The sequence below is a fragment of the Equus asinus genome, chromosome 2 (genome assembly GCF_041296235.1).
Source record: "Equus asinus isolate D_3611 breed Donkey chromosome 2, EquAss-T2T_v2, whole genome shotgun sequence".
Lineage (NCBI taxonomy): Eukaryota > Metazoa > Chordata > Mammalia > Perissodactyla > Equidae > Equus > Equus asinus.
Window position 1 is genome coordinate 17,710,161 of NC_091791.1, and position 16,342 is coordinate 17,726,502.

Below are 16,342 nucleotides of genomic sequence, written 5' to 3' on the forward strand. Positions count from 1 at the left end.
TGAGTGCCTCTGGTTGTGCTATGTGTGATGCTGCCTCAGCATGGCCTGATAAGTGGTGCCATGTCCGCACCCAGGATCCGAACCAGCAAAACCCCGGGCCACCAAAGTGGAGCACGTGAACTTAACCACTTGGCCTTGGGGCCGGCCCCCTATCTCTTTTATTCTTAATGACTCCTGGAGGAAGCCAGTAGTATTTTTTCCAGATGAGGAAATGGAACTACAGAGAGTTTAAATAATTGGCCTAAGGTCTCACAGCTCATGGGTAGCAGAGTTGGTTTTAGAGTTTGTCTCAATCACAATGCTCTCCTGTATCTCTCTTATAACTTGCTTTCTTCACTTAAATCATGAACAATTCTACATATAAATAACACGTATTTAACATCATTTTAATTCTGTGTAACAGCAGACACTTAAACAGAACTGAGTAACAGGCCCTATTCTAAACTTTCATCTAACGCTGACAACCCTATAGAACAGGGTTTTTATCCCTTATCCATTACACGGATCATTATTTAACCAGTCTTCTATTACTGGCTATTTGGATTGTTTTGCTATTATTAACAGCAGTGTAATTAATTTCCTTGTAGGTGACTTTGTGAAAGTCCAAGATCATTTCTTTGGGATAAATTATGAGAAGTAAAATTGCTAACACCAAAGGTAGGAATATTTGAGGCTCTTAAGGAATCCTGCAAGACGCCTTCAGGAGAAAACACTGGTTTTCACTCTCATCGTAAGAGAAAAGCAGTTGCCTCCCTACTTTGACATTTTAGCCATATCTTTAAAAATACTTTTCTGAATTTTATACTATGAAGCAGGATCTTTTAACTTATACAGAGAATTAAAATTACAGATATTAATACTTAGAAGTTTATGTATCTTAAGTATTAGAAGACCGTTGAGAAAGTTTCTTATTCTGCACCATACCTACTAACCAGCACTGAATCCCTTGAAACGGAAGCTTTAAAAACGTTGATGGCATCATTTGGAGTTCATCTGCAGTAACTTCTTCACTGTTTCCATAATCCACAAAGTGTACTTTAACGTTTCCATTTGGTAAGATTTCCTTGACTAAAGCCCGATACCAATTACCATCACCTAAATTTAACACAGAGTTTGTAACATGGAATATTTCCCTTCTATGAGCATTTGTAATTTATCTTCAAAAAGACATCCTTTGCCTAAAGTAACTAATGAATTTGCTCTCTTCACCAGATGATGCTTTTAGTTTTTCATTCAGAAATCCCTATAAGAATTCTCAAAATGCATTTTAGAATATCTACCAAAATTTTTATAGCACCACACTTTTACATCTGATATATATTAAGGATGTGATTCATAACCTACCTAATAAACAGAATGTTACTCTCACCAGTAATGACACTGTTCTACTTGTTACTTGGTAAAATAATATAAAATATAAACAGCAGAAAAACTTGTGATGAAATTAAGGTGTTTCATCAAACATATTTTCAAAACAAACACACATGGGGTGACCACAAGAAACAACGGGTCAGCAGTGAGCAGCTCTTCCATTATCAGAAATTCTGGGAAGAAAAGCATTTAACAAACTTAGCAAAGCTGAGGTAAGAAAGTATCATTGGAGGTACCTTGTTACAAAGAAAGAAGAAAAAATATATCTTAAGAACTCATTTCATCTTGATTGTGAAAAACATTTGTTTAAACATTAGGAAAAAAATACACATTAAAAATATTTGAAATATTTAATGCCTACTTGAAACTTGCTAAGACAGAAGACCTTAAAAGTCCTCATCACAAGAAAAAAACCTTGTAACTATATATTGTGATGGATGTTAACTAGACTTATTAAAAAAAACAAGGGTTGAATGTCAAGAAACAAAAGTTTCTAAAAAAGTCAATATTGCACCAACTGCAACTTACCTGCAAAAAAAGCACAACAAGGTTGCCCTATTTCTGCCTTAAAATCATTAGGCAACTTCTGCTGGCAATATTCTGCTAGAGATTTATTCAAATCATCAAGTTTCTTTAAAGCTGAAAATACAATACACATACGGCATTTAATATTTTTAAAAATGTATAGAACATAGATTTTCCTGTAAAACTGGAAAATGGTTTGATCACAAAATCTCAGGTACATGCCCCAAACAACTATTAAGTACACCAAATGCTTTATCCCTTTTCCTTATTGAAAAATTGATGGCGCAAATAAGTCATTTAGTTAATGCTTCAGTAGACTGCATACCAAGAATTCACTGGGCACAGGGACATGACAATGGCAGTATCAGTGTGCTAGAGCATGAGCTTTGCATGTGGACAAGGAAACAGTGTACAGCCTATACTGAAAGGTTACATACAAGCTGTCCAGAAGGAGTGTACGTAATTACTAACTGGATGGCATGGACAACATCTGCTTAAGAAATTCAGGGAGGTGAGCTCTGTGCTCACCAAAGGTTTCTTAGAGAAATTTGAAGTATGGCTCATTTGACAGAAAAGGAGAGGGTATTCCAGAAGGAAGAAATGGCTCTGAGCAAAGTATAGAATTACAAATTAAGCAGCCAAAAACAAGTGGTGGGAGCCCTTTGGCAAGGAGAGAAGTAGAAAGGTGAACCACTAAGGAAAAACACCAGAGATGTGCTTGGAAAAAAAACACCATGGAGAACTTTAAGATAGCAAGTAACAGAATCTCAACACAGCAGAAGAGGAAAAGAAAAACAAATGTCTTTTAAATATGTGACAAAGGCCCATTCACAGAAATGGAAATTAAACTACAATGAGTTAGAATGTTAGCCTCCAGAGTAGCCAAAACAAAAAAGTTTAAGGGCAACTATCAGAAACAGTGTGGGAAAAGGCACACTCAGGACTGCTGGTGAGAACCAGCTTGGCCGACCTCCTGGAGGGCACTCTCTCTCAAAGGCACAAGCACACATAGCCTTTGACTTAATAATTACAATTTTAGGAATTTGTCCCAAGGACATACTCTCAGAATGAAGGCACAGAGTACAAGGACTGTTTTAGCAATAAAAGGCTGGAAAGGTGAATCCTTTATTTATCCACACCTAGGTTAATTAAATTAGGATAAATCCACACAGTGGAATACCACATAACCATGAAAAAGAGTGGAGACTAAACAGCAATGTGGTATCCTGGACTGGATCCTGGAACAGAAAAAGGATGTTAGTGGAAATGGAAAATGACATCTAATGAAATACAAATAAAGTCTGGAGTTTAGTTCAGAGAAATGTACCAGTATTGGTCTCTTCCTTGTAACAAATGTATCAATTATGTAAGATGTTAGCTACAGAGGAAGCTAGGTGAGAGGGTACACAGGAACTCTCTGTACCTCCTTTGCAACTTTTCTGTAAATCTAAAATTATTCCAAAATGAAAAATGTATTTAAAAAAATGGAGAAAATACCATGTGATTTGACATCCAAGATACAGTGGGAGAAAAAAGCAAAGTGCAAAAATTATTTACAGTATTTTCCCATTTATGCATTCATAAAAAGGAATATATACATTCATACAAGCATATGTATAGAGTACTTCTGAGAAGATATTTAGAAAATTGAGAAGAGGAACTGTGAAACTTATTTTCCACTACATATACTTTTGTAACTTTTCTTTTTTTTTGAGGAAGATTAGTCCTAACATCAACCGCCAATCCTCCTCTTTTTGCTCAGGAAGATTGGCGCTGAGCTAACATCTGTGCCCATCTTCTTCTACTTTACATGTGGGACGCCTACCACACCATGGCTTGATAAGCAGTGCTAGGTCCATAACTGGGACCCAAACCAGCGAACCCTGGGCTGCCAAAGCAGAGCATGCGAACCTAACTGCTGTGCCACTCGGCTGGCTCCATGTACTTTTTAAACTTATGAATCTTGTGCCATATGCTTGTACGATCACCTATGAAAATAAATGTAACTTTAAAAATTTTGAATTTTATCCTTTATGAAATAGTGGCCTATCTCCCAGATGATTCTGGATAACAAATCTCACAAATTGGGAATCAGACAAGGACTTACCTAGTTTAATGTCCTCATTTGACAGAGAGAAAAACAAAGCTTCAGAAAAAGTTAAAATCAATGATGCTCATGAGACTGGCTCAAAGGAAGCTGACAGAAAACACCAAGTGTTTGTGAGGATGTGGAGCAACTAGAACTCTTAAACTGACAACTGTTATTACCACTTTGGAAATTTTTTGGCGTTCATTGACCAAAGCTGAAAATATACAAGTTCTCTAAGATACGGCCAGTAATTTCATTCCTAGGAATATACTCAATGGAAACGTATGCACATGTTCACTAAATTTGTAAGGGAATGTTCATATCAACATTATTTTATAGCTCAGAATTAGAAACAACCCAAATGTCCAACAGTAGAAAGGAATAATAAATTATAGTACATTCACCCAATGGAACATGATACAGCAATGAAAAATGAGCGACAGCTACATGTGAAAATGATGGCCCAATCTCACAATGTGGAAAAAAAGCAGCAAGGCACAGAAGACTATATAGTGTGTAATTCCATTTACGAGAAGTTCAAAACCAGGAAAAACTAATCTATGCTATTAGAAGGCAGGATAGTATCTCTCTTTTGAAAGAGAGAAGGAGTAGTAATCAGAGAAGACGTCAAGGAAACTTCCCGGTTACTGGTAATGTTTTATTTCTTGACCTAGATGTTGGTTATGTAAGTGTTTTGACTTGTGATAATTTGTTATGCTGTACTCCTATTTCTCCACTTATCCATATGTAAGTTAAACTTCAATGGAATCAACAATTAAATTTAATTTTCGAAAATGAATTCAGGAGGCAGTCTTTGAAATCTCAACTGGTTTAGAGATTGCTGAAAAAAGAAACAATGGCTTAAAATGGAATAAAAGTCAACTAAGTATAACCCAATCTTCCTCGGAAGTACAAATACCCACTTGGCCCTTCCTGGAAAGAAAGTACTTTTATCACTCAGTAAACTCATCCGGAGTTGTCATCTACACCAACGTATTTGTAAAAAGAAAGAAACGAGAAGAGTCAACTTACCATCCTCTTTAAGCACATGACAATAAAATTCTCCAGGACTGTATATCATACAGACCACAACATCTACTGTTTGGTCAACAGCAAGTTCAACCCACGTCCACACCAATGGATTTAATTTTGCTTCTACACCTAGGGGAACTGTGAAAACAGATGAACATTTTGTAAAAACAAATGGCCAGAGTTGGGTTAGGAGGTGGGGTTGCTGGGGAATCTGCTTTTGAAGAACAACTAAACTTTCAATGATTTTCTTAGTAACATTTGAGGAAAGTTAAACAGTATTACAATTAACCATTGCTACCTCACTGAAAATTTGGTTCTTCTTCAAAACCAAATTCACATTTCTGACTGTTCAGCTGCCATAAACCTTCTGACAAATTTTCAGTTCTCAAACACACTCTTAAATGTATTTAGATGAATGCTTGATTTAAAAATTGACATGACAGGTACTCACATCAATTCTGAAAGTATGAGAACCCACATAATCACAAAACCACCTGAACTCCAGCACGGACATTATCAGGTAGACATTTTACTCACCACTAGTTTCTTTCCTGTCACTGGGTTTATCTGTCAGGGCCCCCGTTTCCCCCACAGCGAAGCCTGTGTCTATGAGAACTTTAGCAACGCTGATGTGAGGTGTCACGGATGTATCTATAAGTTCCACCAGGGAACTGTTTTCCAACTTGTCCACTACTTTCACTGTCATCATTTTGTTCTGCACACTTTTTTTCATCAGACAAACAGCTTCTGGAGTCCAAATTCCTAATGATGGCTTTACTCCTAACAAAGAATTTTTAAGAGAATGTTAAAATATTTCCTACAGCATGCATTTAGAAATTTACCTCCTAATTTCCACAAAGTTAAACTTAAGTAATCTACGATAAACATTGGAACCAAAAAGTTCCATCTGAGAAGGGTTTTCTAAACACGAAATGAAAGAAAAATTACAAAGAAAAAGCCTGTAAACAGCTTCTATACTTCTAGGTAAAAAACCACAATTTCATCACTGTGAACATTTCACAAAAGCAAATCCACAAAGACCAAGCAGATTATTGGTTGCCTGGGGAGCAAGGATTAACTATAAGTGGGCACAGGAAATCTCACAGGGGGGATGGAAATGTCCTAAAAGTGGATTAAGGTGATGGTTGTACAACTTAGTAAATTTACTAAAAATCACTGAATTGTATACCTAAGACAGTGGATCTTGTGGTATTTAAATTATATCTCAATAAAGTTAAAAAAAAATCATAAACAAAAGTATAAAACAATCCAGGAAGAAATAATGGTCCCTTACATTAATACATGAAATATCTGTAGCATTTGCTGAAAGGCACTTACAAATCGGCAACCTCAAGGTTATGCCTGGTAAGTACATAAAATTTAAGAGCCAAGTAACCTACAAAAAAACGTTTGGCCTCACTGGTAATGAAGCAAATTTAAACGATTTCAGTTTTAGCTTATCAAAACTGGCCAAGATGAAATAATATAGAAATATCTATTTGGTGCACCAATGGGGGAAGGAATTGACTAACCTCATACATTTCTGGTAGATGTATAAACTAGTTAACCCTTTCTGGAGAATATTCACAATATGTACCCCAAACATGAAAAGAAGCATCCCATGAACACCTCCATTCCCCCTCCAGACATATTTTGCAAAGTAAGTACATTTTGCAACCTATCCTAAGGAAATGGTCTTGAAGAGGCTGCAAAATGCAGTTAAAATAACATTACTAACAGCAAAAACTTGGAAATAGTCTTCTGGTAATTGGAGACTAGCTAAATTACGGTAAGTTTGAATGAAGACTGTAGAAGGCAATTTGTTGACATGGAAAGAAGCCCCTTTTGCTAAGGGGACATACAGTGATTCCTAAGCATATGATCATAATGTTCTCATTGTTTTTACAACTAGGTTTTCTCCTACTTCATGTAGTTAATAGGCACCTGTGATATTTATCAATAATGCAGGCTCTATAAATAGCAAAAAGAACACTCGATTCCACGAGACGTCATTAAATTTTATTTTATTACAGAGAGTATTTACTAAATGTTCTATTAAGAATTATTTTGCACTAAGTTATGACTAAGCACATTCCTTTATCATATCAGTAATTTCAATTCAATGCTCCTACTTTAGGTTTTAGTATTTTAAGAGTATGGGGACCATAAAAATTTCATACCTGCCAGCACACACTTTATAGCTTGCATTGGCAGTTCCAACAACTTTGGTGTTATGGGACAAAGTCTTGTCAAACTAAGGATTTCAAAGTTTCCGTAATCCACATATCCAACGAGTACAGATTCTTCAGACGCATAAGCCAAAATAGAGGCACGGTACCACTGATCATCCTCTGAAAATAGGAGAGACTCAGTTTCAAATGATTTTCCAACAGAGATATAAACAAAAATATTTCCTCCCAAATTTAGAGATTATCATTTGTAGATTTTATTTTAACATAAGATCAAGCTTTATTGAACAATGAATGCTTATTTAACATTGCTACTTCTGCTTACCAGAAGCCTTCAACTCCTAAATGTCACCTTTATTCACACCTTACTGGACTACTAATGCTGTAAGCTGTCATTTTATTTACATGCTTTGTCTCCCCAGCAGAGCACTAGCTTATCAGGACAGAGAACATGTCCTGATCAGGTGAATCCACAAGGTTTTGATCAATACATGAACCACTGGTTAAGGCATCAAGCAGGGCTAATTCTAGAATACCTGGCAGTATGGGTTAACCAGATTCCACCAACCAAGCAATCAATTTACCAGAGGCATACTTGTATCTCCTCTTCTGTGAGGCCACTGGACCTCCCTTCAGCCAAGAATAACAGAACCCAGTCATCAAAGGCAAGACCTGTGCAGCTACAGAGGCTGTGCCATGACAGCTCTGTGCTTCCAGGCCCTTTGGCTGTTTATTCCAAAGAAAACTGGTGAAGACACGACCCTGGGAGATGGCACATTCACATAATGATGTAAATAGAATTATCTGCACCAGTCTCCAAAAATCTTCAGGGCTGCTAAGACAATAAAAACTTCCTTTACCATCCCCCCACTTCCTTGACACTCATGGGCCCTCCTCCCTTACACATTTTTTTTTTTTTTTTAAAGATTTTATTTTTTCCTTTTTATCCCCAAAGCCCCCCGGTACATAGTTGTATACACTCTTCATTGTGGGTCCTTCATAGTTGTGGCATGTGGGATGTGGCCTCAGCGTGGTTTGATGAGCAGTGCCACGTCCTCGCCCAGGATTCGAACCAACGAAACACTGGGCCGCCTGCAGCGGAACGCAAGAACTTAACCACTCGGCCACGGGGCCAGCCCGCTCCCTTACACATTTTGATTCAGTTTAATTGGATATATTTGAAAACATAATCGGTTCATTTTAATATCCAAGTTTCAAATGCAGCCATCCAGTGCAAATGCAAGATTCTGTTTCATTTGTTTTTACTTAATTATAAGTAAAAATAATTCAATGATACTCTCTTTCCTTACCTGAGAACTGAGCACAACAGATATCACCAATGGTTGGATAGAAATCCGAGCGTGGAGACACCTGACCACAGTACTCACTAAGGGATGCCTGAAGTTCAGCGAGCTTATCTGTAGATATAGATCACATCTTAAACAAAAGAAACACAAGTCTACACATTATCTTCATTTTTGCATGCTGAGTCTCTTGAAGTATGCTATCTTGATGGCACAAATAAGAAACTTTACTTACGTCCACTTTGTAGTTGTTGACAAAAGAAGTCTTCTGGAGTCTGAATGTGGGCAACCACACCACAAAACTCATCCCCTACATTCAAAGTTAACACTTTGGGGATTAGGTCGCTTCTGTCTACTACGATTTTGCTTTCAGCTGTCACTTTTCCAACGTCTTCAGGATCACCTTATCAGAAAACAGAAAACTAAGCCATTTTGGTTTCATTAATCCAATTTTTCAGTTTTTCAGGCCCACCATGCTCTTTCACACCTCTAGGGCTTAACACATGCTGCTCTTTTTTCCTGGAACACACTCCCAACCCCCCAGAAAGCTGATTATTTCCTGCTCAGTGTGCTGTCACTCTGACAAGTCTTCTCCCCCAGCCTGGGCGAGGGGCCCTTCCCAGGTGCTCGCATGCACCCGGCACCCCCTCTACCACACGGCTCTATAACCTCTTCTCCGAGTGCCTGTGCTGCCCACCTCCACAGTGCCTGAGGAAAGCAGACATCGGTCAGCAGATGTTTTGTTCCTGCCACTGGATGCCACTGCAGCATTTGCTATTCCTGATGACTCCCTCCTAGAAGCATTCACCCTGCTGTGGCTTTGGCAACATTTTCCCCATTCCCTTCCCAGCTCTCCCATCATGGCTTCTCACTTGCTGTTGTAGGCCTCAGGTTTATCTCCCTCACTACTTTTCCTCACTCCACACTCTTCCTAAGACACCACCACCATTTACTGTTTCAACCATGACTACTATTAGACCACTAAGGGTTTGGTTTTCTCCCCTAGACGGCAAAAAACTACTGACAGCTTTTCAGCAGGGTGGTCACACCAACACTGTGTGTTAGGGATATCATATAGGCAGTACTGTAAGAATACACAGAAGACAAAAGAATCAGAAGGTTGTTGCAATTATCCATGAATGATAAGGATTCCTGAACTAGAAAAATGGCAGGAGGAAAAAAAAAGACAGATACAAAGGATATTTAGGAAGAAGAATCAATAAAGACATGGCAACCAATGAGGGGCAAGGGATGGGAGGCGAGGGAGAAAGCAGGTTTAAGGATAAGTCACGTTTGTTTATGTGACAGGATGCGTCCAATCATGGCACCGTTAATCTGGCCATCACCTCTGGATGAATGAACAAGAGACAATGAAGAATGTCTACATCTAAAGTAATTGGTAAAGGAGCAAAGTAAAAGAAAGACTAGAAAAACCAACACAGGACCAGTCAACGAGAAAATAAAAGGCTGATAGTAAAACTTCTTGGTTCTCTTCTTAGACTAAAAACTACACACACAATTAAATGAGAAGTAAAAAACTTCAGACCGACCATCCTCCTAGAGTAGAATGTTATAGCCCTATTAATTATTGCTGGAATACCCAGTAAGGAAGAAAAACAAATTAAACTAAGGAAATATTAGCTAAAAATTCCTCAATCAAAAAGATCATGATATTTACTACTTTATAATCTCTGATAATTATCATGTCAAGGATTAACCTGGAAGACAGACAGGGAAGGAAAATAGGCAGGGAAGATTAAGATTAGAAAAAAATACACTACTAAACAAAAAAGTCTCATCTTTCTTACATCAAGTTTATAGGATGGTTATCATTTCTATTACGTCAGACAGAGTGACAGTTATGCCTTCTTCGTTTAGTAGAGAAGATGTTCTTCAATAACTGAAGTCACTGTACTGTTCGATATTAACCTGTATACTCACTTGGATCTGCACTTTGCTTCTTAGAGTTTTGTCCCTTGGGTTTCAAGCCATATCCCATTTCTACAAGCACGTGGTCTAAGAGTTTTCCTAAAAGTGATTAAGAAAATTTATCTCCATTGAGGTATTATACCAAGTATGAGAGTAAAAGCATGAACATAAACACAAAACAAGTGAGTCATAATCGCATGATCTGGAGATTACAGTTATTAGTACACTGGCATATTTCTGACCACTTCAGTTATCTATGTGCAAAATATAGTTTATTAATGCTCAGCTTTAAAAACTGAGGCAAAATTCCCATCATCACTTGACAGAAAATATAATGAAAATATTTCAGTTCAAAATCCTGAATAACATGAAACATTTAGTTACCAACACACTGGCATGCTTAGTATGACCAACATTTATGAGAAAAAATAAATTTAAGACACAAGACTACTTTTTTTCCAAGTATGGCTGAAACAAGGGTTAGCAAGCATCGACATAAATTTCAAGTTCCCCGAAATAGTACCCAAAAGCTTAAGTCATAACATGAAAATACAGAGCAAAGAAACAAAATAAATAGATTTTATACTTAATTTCACAACAAGATTAATGGAACTTTCTGCCAAGTCACCAACCGACGCTGGGTCTCTAAAAGTAGCAGACTAATACTTTGGAAACTCAGAGGCAATTATAAGCACACTGAGAAGTCACTTTTCAAACACATATAAAGTCAGAAAAGAACAGGATTTCAAAGTGTTTCCATTTCCACTACTTAAATTCTACGTACTTACAGTCTCAATGCTAACACAACGCAGTTCTGTGAAGGTTGTGCAAAGAAAAACGCAATGATGATAAGGACAGACGAATTCATAGAGAAATTCTTGAATTTCTCTCAATATATAGCAGAAATCAGGAGTAGATATTATAATGGCCATATCAAAAGGATAATATAGTTATCCCCATACTAAGCCTCGATGCAGCCTTTTAATTCACCTGACTCTATGAATCTGTGCCATGTCTTTGACAAACTGCCAACTGCCAAGAGCAGTCACGCTTTCAGTAACGATCTGAACGACTCCGGAGATGAGCTTACTTGGCCTCACCTCATGTTTCTATCTCTTCTCTGAGCGACAGGTACAGACTAAATAACATACCAAGCGCTCTATTTAAAAAGAAAGACTCAGAGCTTACCTGAACTTGGCAGCATAACATCCACAGCAAAGCTAAGCACTTCCTCTTCTATGACGTCGACAATCTTTAGAGAGCAGTATTGCTCCATTAACAGTGACTTAATGGTTTTGATACAATCATTGCTCCAGTTCCCCTCTGCTGGGATAACATTGGCCACAAAGCACTTTATGGCCTGAAAGATTTTATGGAAATTACTAAAAAAATTAACATTTGAAAATGCCACTCTAATTAATTATGTGAAGATTTTTTTAAAAGACAATCTATTTCATACTGAAAATTTATCAAGAATCTTCCAGTACTGGGGCCGGCCCAGTGGCGCAGCAGTTAAGTACGCACGTTACACTTCTCGGCGGCCCGGGGTTCGCCGGTTTGGATCCTGGGTGCGGACATGGCACCGCCCAGCAAAAGCCATCTGTGGTAGGCATCCCATGTATAAAGTAGAGGAAGATGGGAATGGATGTTACTCAGGGCCAGTCTTCCTCAGCAAAAAGAGGAAGACTGGCAGTAGTTAGCTCAGGGCTAATCTTCCTCAGGGAAAAAAAAAAAAAGAATCTTCAAGTACTAACCAGACAAACAATTATTTGCCTCTCTTGGTACTCTATCCACAATGCTTTTACTTTTGGGACTTGAAGCTTGAGAACTTCATGAAAGGACAATAATTATCCCTCAATTACATATAAATTCAGGTTACTTCCAAATAATGTAATAAATATAAAAACGATTGTTTTTAAAGAGCAGATTGATAAGATGTCCCTAAAAATGCTAAGTTTCTCACCTGAGGTAGTACTTCACTAAATAAGACCTAATAAAATGGAGCCAAGAAAGCTAATAGGTGTTTATGTAGTAAAAGGTATACAATAGGTAATTTTAAAGAAGAACCATGGCAGAACAGACAAGCAAATATTGTGTCCATTAAAACATTAAAAACAGCTCCTTTGGGACACTATTAGGAATTTTTAGAAAGTAAAAGAGACTCACACAAGGAGGAAACAAGTCTATGCTTCTGTTTAATTGGTGAATTCTGTTTACTGGAATTACTTCTTCATTTCCATAATCAATATATAAGACTTGAGCCGTCTTCTGCAGCATATCAACATCTTGTACTATTACTCTGTTCCAGGTCTGAAAGGGAAATACAGTATAATGGTACACTGCTTCAAAACAGCATTTCACAATCTTAGGTTTAACAACTCTCAACCAGTCTACAGAACACGCAAAGCAAAAGGCTACTGTTCTGTTCTGAGGCACTCAATTAACAAGTTAACTTAATTTTCAAATAATCTTGCTAAGAAATCCCCAAAATTGTCTATTTAGGACACCTGACTATGCACAACGACTCCCAAGCTATTCTAGCCCTGTGGACTATCACACACTAATGCCTCAGCTACACAACTGAACACAAGCTCTACAACTAGCAATCAGTCTGTAACCAGCAATTGAGGAGCGTATGAAGAGAGCTGGAGAGGGCCAGGGCAGGGGGGAAGGAAGTGAACAGATCTGGAACACTGATGGAGGAATAGAAACAGGAGTGTGACCAGGGTCTCGCTTTAAGCCATCTAATGCATTATTAAAAGCTCTGGTGTCAAGTTGATACGATCAAAGTAAATTAAAACACCTTATTAAATAATTCATTTCATTAGGAGTTACCTCATCAACAGTGTACTTGGCAACACAAACTTCCCCCTTAACAGGAATATAATCTTCTTCATGCACCATATTTGCATGTGTTTCCTTTAAGCTTGCAGAGAGTTGGTTCATGTATTCTAAAACTTCTGAAGAATATAGCTGCACATAAAAGTCACTTGGGTGTTTGAATTCAGTAACTGTACCCTTTCAAAGACAGAAAAGATGTAATAATTCACCGGGAACACAAGGAAATGTAAATTTCTTAAAGGTTTATAACTAAGACACAGAAAGTGCTGCAGACAGTTTTCACAACCTTCATCAATTTCATCAGATCTATTTTGTAGCTACCTTATGAACTCAAATTAAAATAGGAAATAAGGAAACAAAAATCTATAGTTCTTTGAATGTCTGTCTATGGAGATTAAACAAAAAATACCTTTATTTCCATGGTTTTCCTGAGTTGTACACTTCTCAAATCAGAAAACATTATTTTATCAGCACAAATGGCTTTTTCAGGAACTCCAAGGGGATAGTCACTCTGGTTTGAAAAAACACATATGTGAGTTACATACAAATACATGTTTCAATGATACTGTGACCACTATTTGCTGTAGGCCAAGATAACCTGACTCCCAGGCTTAAATAAGAGAGTAGAGAAGTAGTGGACACCTTCAAGAGTCACTAAAACCCACTGTTCGCAGGAAGTGTACACAGCACTGGATCACCCAAGAATCAGGCCAGGATGGTGAAGATAATGTTGAATTTATTTTTAAAAAAACGGGGGGGAGGGTAAGCTTTTAAGTTTCCACCTGTTAACGCTTTCGGACGAATAAATATTTGAGGAAGTCAGACTATATAAATATGTTTTTTCTTTTTCAGGACAGGGTTTTAGGATTTTGGTTTATTGACACTGCAGCATAGCAGCATTCGCAGCAGAGCTGGGAGGAGACTGCCTTTCTGGCCCCTGACCTTGGGACCTGTCTTTAAGGACAGAGGAAACAGCCATCCTGTCTTGGAACAAGACCCGCACTTGCACAGAACACAACTCCCAGGAACTCCACTGAGATGCGCACAGAAGAATTAGCTTTAAAGGTAGAAGCTAAGACCAGCTAGAGGAGGCTAAAAATTTTCTATAAATGAGTTGGACACGACCAATATTTTTCAGATTATGAATTTTTTAGCCCATATAGTAATGTAAATGGAAGACACGTATTAACACAAAAAATGCTCCTTAGATATCTGGGCCCCATTAGAATCCAGTACACAAAGCTAGAGAACGTGAACATGCAGGGACTACAAAGAAGGGACTCTCTCGGTAGTCCAAACGATTTTATACTGAGCGAGAGCCATCGCAAGTCCTTTCTGGAAAAATGCTGGGCGTAAACAATGCTCAAAGACCCCCAACAACTCACCAAATCAATCACTAGGGTGTACAGACTTACTCAATAGGAAACTTTTGTTTTTAAATCAACACTGATGAAATGTAGAAATAAGTCATAAGTATTTTATTTAGCTTAAGTTCTCTTAATTCAGTAAAGATGAGTCATTCAAAATTTACTTGAAAGGCAGAGTATGTGTATCATACCTCATTTTTCACTTCCACGTTCTTTGTTTCAGAAGGCGATTTATCATCTTCAGGTTTGTGGAAACTGAAATAAAGCAACTGATTATAATACTTATAGTACAGAGTCATTTAAGAGTAGGGGCCACAATTATGTAAATTCTCAATCAACAAAATGCAAAAAGAGCAAAACAGCTTCTTCCAGAGAGAATCACAGTAGTAACAAGGTAAAACACCCCAATGCTGGCTACACCGTGGTCCACCCTGTGCACAGGCCTGCTTCTTCCAAGGCCACCTGACGAAAGCGGGCAGCCACAGTTCCCAGGCTCAGTTTTCTTATCTGTAAAGTGGAGATAACTCCTACATTACTTAAACAAAGTTCTGAGGAGCAAAGAGTGAAACTATTTTGTAAACTGGTAAATGCCATGCAAGTAAGATTTACGTTTTTTAAAATCTCAATTCACAAGGCACCATGAGAGTCCCACCTTATCAAAATTCAGGGAAGTATACATGACTAAAAGTAAGGCTTTCTAAAGCTCTAATTGTTAAAAAAAAAAAAAAAAACTCCCTTAAGGTTCAACTCAACATATACTATCTAATTAAATTATCTTCATGAAAACTCAAGTTTGTAGAGCTGTTCACTTCAGACTTGTACACTTTATGTTATACCTCAATAAATAAGTAAAAAGTAACAATTTCTACAGAGATATGGCCTGCTTACCTGATCTGATCCTCAAACTATCAGGAAAAAAACCTTTATTTTAAAATATTTTCCAATGAATAAAAAAAAACCACACACACTTACTTTTGCTGAACAGGTTTGCAAATGATGCTGTGTGCTGACCAGTCTCGTCTCTGGCACGCTCTGGAGCAATAGTAGGTCTGCTTGCACTGTGAACACCTCAGCGAGCCTGAAGCACACAGCCCGCAACATCACCCAGGTTAGATTCCAAGTATTTGTTGTCAAAAGCAAGACATTTTCAAAGACCAGACATATCAAACACCATTCTACTAATCACATCAAGACGATTATATGAAGAAGATTATGCTGTTTATGGTTAGGTGTTAAGTTTAAACTTTCATAGCTCTCTCAAAACGCAGACAAGGAGGACTGCAAAGATGAAAATGAGAGGGAGGACAGACTGGAAACATAACTGACCTTCCTCAAGCAGAGCCCAGAACACAAGTTATAAAAGGAACAATCAAAAAGAAACATAAAATTTTGTGGTAGTGAAAACAGACTTGGGCAAGCAGACTCTGACATGGCTTACTTTGCACCATTAAAAAAATAACAAAACAAAAACCAATGAAGAGAAACACCCAGGAAGTTTTTGAAATGAAGTCTTAAAAAAAAATCCTATCAGGATCCAGGCAGAAGAAAACAAGTTATCTAAAAACAGAGAAAGAAACAAAAACCAAACCAGGCTGGCCTTGAATGCCCCTACTCTAATAGAAATAGGAAAAAACAAAGGAGGTAAATATCTAAATAGCCAGTAAGCACATAAAAACTGCACAAGATCACTGACCA

At 37.7% G+C, this 16,342-nt stretch overlaps 1 protein-coding gene across 1 annotated transcript in view; it reads right to left on the reverse strand.

The window, feature by feature from the left end:
• The window catches only part of TDRD1 (tudor domain containing 1), a 38,995-nt gene that overhangs the window by 11,358 nt on the left and 11,295 nt on the right, over positions 1 to 16,342 (reverse strand). Inside the window, exons 4-17 of the mRNA XM_014867845.3 lie at positions 15,620 to 15,725; positions 14,839 to 14,902; positions 13,690 to 13,791; positions 13,275 to 13,457; positions 12,606 to 12,749; positions 11,628 to 11,799; positions 10,452 to 10,538; positions 8,746 to 8,913; positions 8,517 to 8,624; positions 7,198 to 7,368; positions 5,555 to 5,797; positions 5,018 to 5,155; positions 1,900 to 2,010; positions 925 to 1,095 (exon numbers count right to left, since the gene is read on the reverse strand). Coding sequence (XP_014723331.3) covers positions 925 to 1,095; positions 1,900 to 2,010; positions 5,018 to 5,155; positions 5,555 to 5,797; positions 7,198 to 7,368; positions 8,517 to 8,624; positions 8,746 to 8,913; positions 10,452 to 10,538; positions 11,628 to 11,799; positions 12,606 to 12,749; positions 13,275 to 13,457; positions 13,690 to 13,791; positions 14,839 to 14,902; positions 15,620 to 15,725 — 1,968 coding nt within the window. The remainder of the gene's footprint in view (positions 1 to 924; positions 1,096 to 1,899; positions 2,011 to 5,017; positions 5,156 to 5,554; positions 5,798 to 7,197; positions 7,369 to 8,516; positions 8,625 to 8,745; positions 8,914 to 10,451; positions 10,539 to 11,627; positions 11,800 to 12,605; positions 12,750 to 13,274; positions 13,458 to 13,689; positions 13,792 to 14,838; positions 14,903 to 15,619; positions 15,726 to 16,342) is intronic.